At 49.6% G+C, this 6,752-nt stretch overlaps 1 protein-coding gene across 1 annotated transcript; it reads left to right on the top strand.

Moving 5' to 3' along the window:
* Positions 1 to 314: 314 nt before the first annotated feature.
* LOC109749589 (65-kDa microtubule-associated protein 3) lies at positions 315 to 4,857 on the top strand. The gene is made up of 13 exons (XM_020308537.4): positions 315 to 523; positions 716 to 797; positions 896 to 1,102; positions 1,837 to 2,085; positions 2,203 to 2,412; positions 2,501 to 2,656; positions 2,759 to 2,918; positions 3,027 to 3,178; positions 3,288 to 3,375; positions 3,494 to 3,567; positions 3,659 to 3,733; positions 3,813 to 4,047; positions 4,138 to 4,857. Exons 2-13 carry the CDS (start codon positions 729 to 731, stop codon positions 4,533 to 4,535), a joined length of 2,073 nt encoding a protein of 690 aa, XP_020164126.1. The 5' UTR covers positions 315 to 523; positions 716 to 728; the 3' UTR covers positions 4,536 to 4,857.
* The last annotated feature ends 1,895 nt before the right edge of the window (positions 4,858 to 6,752 follow it).

The raw sequence follows: 6,752 nt of genomic DNA, 5'->3' as shown, positions 1-6,752 counted from the left end.
TACTGTGACAAAACATTAACTCTTGCTCCTCGCAAACTGCTGTCACAAAGAAGCAACTAGTCAGCTCCGCGGTCCACACGTGGCAACCCAGGAGTGGGCTCCATCCGTCACCGCTCCCGGCGCACGTACCCAATCGGCAGCCGACCTGGCAAGGTCCCCCCCCGGGCCCAAACGGCCGGCTGAGCCTCCCATCCCGGCCGTCGAATTCAAAACGGAGGCCCCTGGATGCGATCCCTCCGGAGCCTGCGTAATAAAGACCTCCGCTAACGTCTCTCTGCGGCTGTCCCCCTCCCTCCGTTGAATCCTTCCGATTTTTCCATTCCGATCCCCGCACTCCTCTCCACTCTTCTTGCCCCCTCCCTCTCCCCTGTCTGTTTCAAACCATTTCAAATCACTCTCCCTCCCCCACTCATCCCCCTCCGCTCTCTCGCTCACATCCCAGGACCCAGCCGCGCGACCCCGACCCCTCCGGCGGCCACCACCGGGCGCTCCCACCGCCGGCTCGCCGATACCGCGCCGAGAGGTAAGCCCCGAACCACCCGGGCCGTTAGAGCCTCGCCCGCGGTTTCCTCGGGCTGGATCTGCCCGCACACTCGCTCCCCGTGAGTGAGGCGGAAACCCTAGGTCCACCGGTGATTCCGTCTCCCCGGTCTGCTACGCGCGGCCGTAGTTTCCCTGCCACGGCGTCGGATTTGATCTTTGACCCACCTTGCAGATTGCTCCTGGCGATGGGTAGCGCGGTGAGAGACCACCAGCAGCAGCTCCACCCGTGCGATTCGCTTCTCCTCGAGCTCAACGTACGCCGCCGCCTCCCGATCCGCGGTGTTTGCTGCGCTGTTTGTGGTTGTTCCCCCCGCGGCTGCCTCCAGGGACTGAGAGATGTTTCCGGTTTCAGGTGATCTGGGATGAGGTCGGCGAGCCCGACACGGTGCGGGACAAGACGCTGCTGGAGCTTGAGCAGGAGTGCCTCGATGTCTACAGGAGGAAGGTCGACCAGGCCAACCGCTGCAGGGCTCAGCTGCGGCAGTCCATCGCCGAGGCCGAGGCTGAGGTCGCCGGCATCTGCTCGGCCATAGGCGAGCCACCGGTTCACGTCAGGCAGGTTTGTTCCTGGCTCCACCTCCACTAGTGTAGTATGCTGTCATATCGAACAGTGCTAATTATTCCTAGCAAATGAAAAGAAAAGAAGGAGAACAGTGGTAACTATGGATAGATGATGGAAGGGGAATTTAGCAGCAATCTGAAAACTGCACTTTGTTTTGAACCCTCTAATTAGCTAAGATGAAATAAATCAAATAGGATTACTGCTGGAAGGGACAATGTGTCCAACACTCCGTTTGATAGAGGAAGCAATTGACAGTAACAGGCCATCACCATTCACCAACTATTTCATTACCGTTCTTACTAATGTGTTAGTATATACCCGGAAATATGCAAATACAACTTCATTTCCCCCTTCACTTTGAGTTGAGCCAATAAGCATACAGTTCCCTACATTTCAACTATTCTACAGCCATTGTAACTAGAATACTACTGTTTGGGTTATGTGATGACTATTGAATTCACTGTATGTGCATGGCACTCATAGTTTGTTTTTGTTTGGCTGTGTGCACCTTAGTTATGAAGAGGCCGGCCTTTGCTCATCATGCTTAGTATCCGCTTGATGCTATATTTTGAGTCAATAAAAATGTCCTTTATCGAGAAAAATTCATGGTACTCAAAAAGGTTCAATTCGATGTACATACAACACACTGTTGAACTGCTGTACATAATACCTTAAACTTTCTGTTGGAATTCAGGCTGTAACTGATGTTTTCTTGTTCTGTTATTTTGTAGTCAAACCAGAAGTTGCATGGTTTAAGGGAGGAGTTGAATGCAATTATCCCATATTTAGAGGAGATGCGGACTAAAAAGGTTGAAAGATGGAACCAGTTCGTTCATGTCCTCGAGGAAATTAAGAAAATCTCATCCGAAATCAGGCCTTCAGACTTTGTGCCATTTAAAACTCCTGTGGATCAGTCTGATCTGTCGTTAAGAAAGTTTGAGGAGTTAACGAAGGAGCTAGAATCCCTTCAGAAAGAGAAGGTCATCATCACTCCTGCCAATCAAATTCTTTCACCAGTCATACTCTATCCATGTATAGCAGTGCTCTTTTTGTTCAGTGCTCATATAAATCTCACTATGTCTTTGTGTTTCTGACAGAGGGAAAGATTAAAGCAAGTGATGGATCATTTGAACACATTACATTCCTTATGTGAGGTGCTTGGCATTGACTTCAAACAAACAGTGCATGAGGTGCACCCTAGCCTGGACGAAGCTGAAGGATCAAAGAACCTGAGCAACACTACAATCGAGAGACTAGCATTGGCTGTGGATAGACTTCGTGAAATAAAAATTCAGAGGATGCAAAAGGTCAGCATTTTCTGTACCATTTTACAGTTTGAAATATGTGTTGCATACCTGAACTCAATCCTTAACTGTGGTGACATGAACCTCTCAGCTTCAAGACTTTGCATCGACAATGCTAGAACTATGGAATCTTATGGATACACCAATTGAAGAGCAGCAGATGTTCCAGAATGTAACGTGCAATATTGCTGCCTCGGAGCATGAAATAACGGAACCCAACACCCTGTCGATCGACTTCCTCAGCTATGTGAGTCACTATTCCTGCAAAGATTCCTCTCATGTTACAGCTGCTATTGCTATCTGTTCCTATTGAGACAGGAAATATTCATAGATTATGCTCATAATGTAGGTGGAAGCTGAGGTTTTAAGGCTTGAGCAATTGAAAGGAAGCAAAATGAAGGACCTTGTTTTGAAAAAGAAATCAGAACTGGAGGAGCACAGAAGACGCGCGCATCTAATTGGCGAGGAAGGATATTCAGATGAATTTAACATTGAGGCTATTGAGTCGGGTAAATTCATCTGCCGCCTTCTTGATATCTTGTGTTTAGTAAGGTGTGCTCCATGCCTGCAAATCATCAGGCAAACTACCTCATCCACGTTTGCCCTTTACTCTACAGGAGCTATTGATCCTGCATTGGTGCTGGAACAAATTGAGGCTCACATTGCAACAGTGAAAGATGAAGCTTTCAGTCGAAAGGATATTCTTGAGAAGGTCGAAAGATTTCTGAATGCATGTGAGGAGGAAGCCTGGCTGGAAGATTACAACAAAGTATGGATGATGGCCAATTTAATATTCAGTTGCGCTTCGCATGTTTGTTTTTTGGATAATTGTTGTTTCCTTTTATTTGCTACTAATGATTTCTACCTGGAATATTTAGGATGATAACCGTTACAATGCTGGGAAGGGGGCACATCTGACGCTCAAGAGGGCTGAGAAAGCTCGCATTTTGGTTAACAAGATTCCGGGTATTCTTGCCGAATGAGATCTGTTATAACTCCTTGTCCAGTTATATATGTCCAGTTATAACTCCTTATTTTTTCTGTTATCACTTCATCTGATTTACATTTTCTTCACCTTGGGCAGGAATGGTAGACGTTTTGACCACAAAAATCATTGCTTGGGAGAATGAAAGAGGAAAAGAGTTCACATATGATGGTGTATGTCCATTTACTGATACTTCATTTTAAAATGGTGTTTTTTTTCCTTCTTCCTTGAGGTTTATTCATATATTCATGAACTATTTTGCAGGTACGCCTTCTCTCAATGCTGGATGAATACATGATTGTTCGCCAGGAGAAAGAACAAGAGAAGAAGAGACAAAGGGTACTGTGCAGTTGCATTGCTATCTGAATTCGTTACGGCATCTGTTTTGCATTTTAGTCAATAGTTTGAATAACTGCAGGATCAGAAGAAGCTCCACGATCAACTCAAAGCTGAGCAGGAAGCTCTCTACGGTTCAAAGCCAAGTCCATCCAAGCCTCAAAGCATAAAGAAGGCGCCTAGACACTCGATGGGTGGTGTAAACCGCAGGGTGTCCATGGGTGGAGCCACGATGCAAGCACCCAAAACAGACATACTGCATTCCAAGAATGTTCGTGCTGCCAAGAGAACTGAAGACATTGCCCATTTGTCCCCTGGTAAGCATCCCCTATCAGGAGGTTTCATGTACTGCAGGTCTCAATTTCTTCTCTTCATAAACCTCTGATGCATGTGAACAACAATTTCAGCCAGCAGAGGCTTGGACATTGGCGATCTTCCCATCAAGAAGCTATCTTTCAATGCCACTGCCTTGCGTGAAACCGAGACACCTCGCAAGCCTTTTGCGCAGATCATGCCGCCGCCAAGCAGTGTCCCCTCCACTCCTGCGCGCTCTGTCACCAACGACACCGAGGACGAGAACCGGACCCCCAACCCCAAGACATTTGGAGCAGCACTGAACCTGAAGACCCCGATGACCGTGGCGGCTCCGATGCAGTTGGCAATGACGCCAGCTGTGGCTAACAAGGTCACGGCTGCTCCTGTCTCCCTTGTCTACGAGAAACCAGAGCCAACATTGCCGGAGGCGATCGAGTATTCCTTTGAAGAAAGGCGGTTGGCCGTCTATTTGTCAAGAGAAGTTGTTTAAGCTGCTGAGACATGTCAAGATCTCCACTCTCTGCGTAGGTGAAAGTTGGAAACCTGACGGCTGTTACTGTGAGACACTAGCTGCTGCCTTTGTTGGTCGACGACAGTCGCCCAGTGCTGTTCTGATTGTTCCCCTGCCACATTTGATTGTTTCCATACTCAGCAAAGGAAGCTTGCACTTCAGCAGCTTCCCTTCAGCACTGCCATTGGTTAGATATAATTAATATGTATAGGTTTCTTTCTCGGCTCTGAATCATCTTGAATCTGTTTGATTAATGTAGATCTGCACTGTTTTTAATCCTCAAGTGATGATGTGTTTCTTACTCGGCACTGAATCATCCTAAATCTGATTGGCACTGTTTTTAATCCTCATGTGATGTGTTTCTTACTCGGCACTGAATCATCCTGAATCTGCTAGGCACTGTTTTTAATCCTCGTGGTCATGGGTGTACCGAACTTCGTATCAAGGATCAGAATCTTGGAAGTTATGGTGGTGGATTTGTTTCTGGAAGTGCAAGCTACGGTAGTGGAGATGTGCTCATGTGTCATGGCCCAGCGCATAGTTCAGTCAGGATGCGTTGCCGTCAGTTTTTATAATGGCACCATCGACCCAGAACAGATTTCCCACCACGAGAACATCGACAGATGGCTGCGTACAAAATGCTCCACAAATCTGGCGCTGCTAGCACAGTTAACAGCCACAGGTTTCTAGATACATCCATTTTTGCAATAAGTAATTCGGAACGGAGGGAGTAGCTGTTTTTCCTGGACAGCAGCCGCGCACCAAAGTCGTAGCACTTACTTAAAACTGAGTGCGCAGGCCACGAACCAGGCCTGCGACCGAGGCCAAGCATTCGCACTCCCGACTCTCTGGCCAACCATTCGCACTCCCAACTCTCTGGCCAACCATCGCGCTGCACGGTGGCTACACGATGGCGATGGCCACTGATAGACAGCGGCCCTCCAACTCAAGGCGTACGTAGCAACAGCACTACAGCAGCCCAGCACCGGCGGATGGCGAGTACAACGGAGACACCGAGTACGGAGGGGCCAGCGTCGCGTGACGCGGACACGTCTCCGGCCCATAATTAGCCCCCGCAACCAACCACCGGAAGCCAGCGTCCCGCGGGCTTGGCCATTCCGGACACACGTACCGGCGCCGTGCACGCTCCCGCCCACGCCGAGGGCGCCCGCCCCGGCCGTCCGGCCCCGTCAAGTCCACACGGCGCGCCACCCGCGCAACAACGCGCACACACAGGCACAGGAGTGGCACTGCATGTGCCAGGCCACGGGGTCATGCGCTAGCTCTCCGCAAGTTGCAGCAGCCGCCGGGATCGCGATCCCTTCCCGGCAGCTTCGCCCGTGACATCAATTCCGGCGCATCGATTCGCCTCTGCAAGTTGCAGAAGACACTAGTATTCTGTAGGTACGTAGGAGCACACATGTTACTACTGCTAGCATATCATTTGGGTCATGGGATTTTTGATTCGGAGGAGTCGGTCAAGCGAGCCACGCCTGGCCACGGAGTCGGTGTCAAGCTGCTGCGCGGTCGAGGTCCCCCCGGTCGGTTTCTGTAGCCCTTGAACGACCTCCTAGTAGCTGGTTTCACACCCACTGTCACTGTCCGTGCCGTCTGACAGCTGAAAGATTTTCTCTCTTCTTTCCGTTTGCGTGTTCCCTGTACTGACGGTCTGGAGGGTCGAGTTCGTGCTCCCTGCCCTACTGCAGTAGAGCAATGACTGACCTGCCCTGCCACGTACTGCTTACTTAAAGCTAACTGACTGACTTGGGCGTAGAAGCCACTCTTGGTCTCGGGTCTTCATCCAGTGAGGAGGGGTCTCGAGAGTGCATCTGTAGATCGCCAGAAAGTTGGTTACAGCTTGTATTCCTATGGTCCTTGACTCCTTGATGAGAAAACAAAAGAATTTCAAGAGAGTATTTTGTGTGCGAAACGGATTTCTTTCAAAGGAGTGAGATAGTACTCGTCGGTGGTGAGGTTCAGGTTTCACTTCGTCGGTGGTAACATAGGGGGACAGGGGTGCCAGGAGATGCCGTACCTCTTGGCGGCCGTTCTTGGACCCAAGGACCTCCCCGACTTCACGCACCACTTGCATCGCATGTTATTATGGTCGGAGAACCATTTGGGCGGTCAGTGTCGTTGCCGGCATGCACTATAGATAGATGCAAGATCGACCCAACATCGTCTTGTAGAAAGAGA

This window comes from Aegilops tauschii, chromosome 3 (assembly GCF_002575655.3).
Source record: "Aegilops tauschii subsp. strangulata cultivar AL8/78 chromosome 3, Aet v6.0, whole genome shotgun sequence".
Taxonomy (NCBI): Eukaryota; Viridiplantae; Streptophyta; class Magnoliopsida; order Poales; family Poaceae; genus Aegilops; species Aegilops tauschii.
This window is presented reverse-complemented; position numbering and strand designations above follow the sequence as displayed.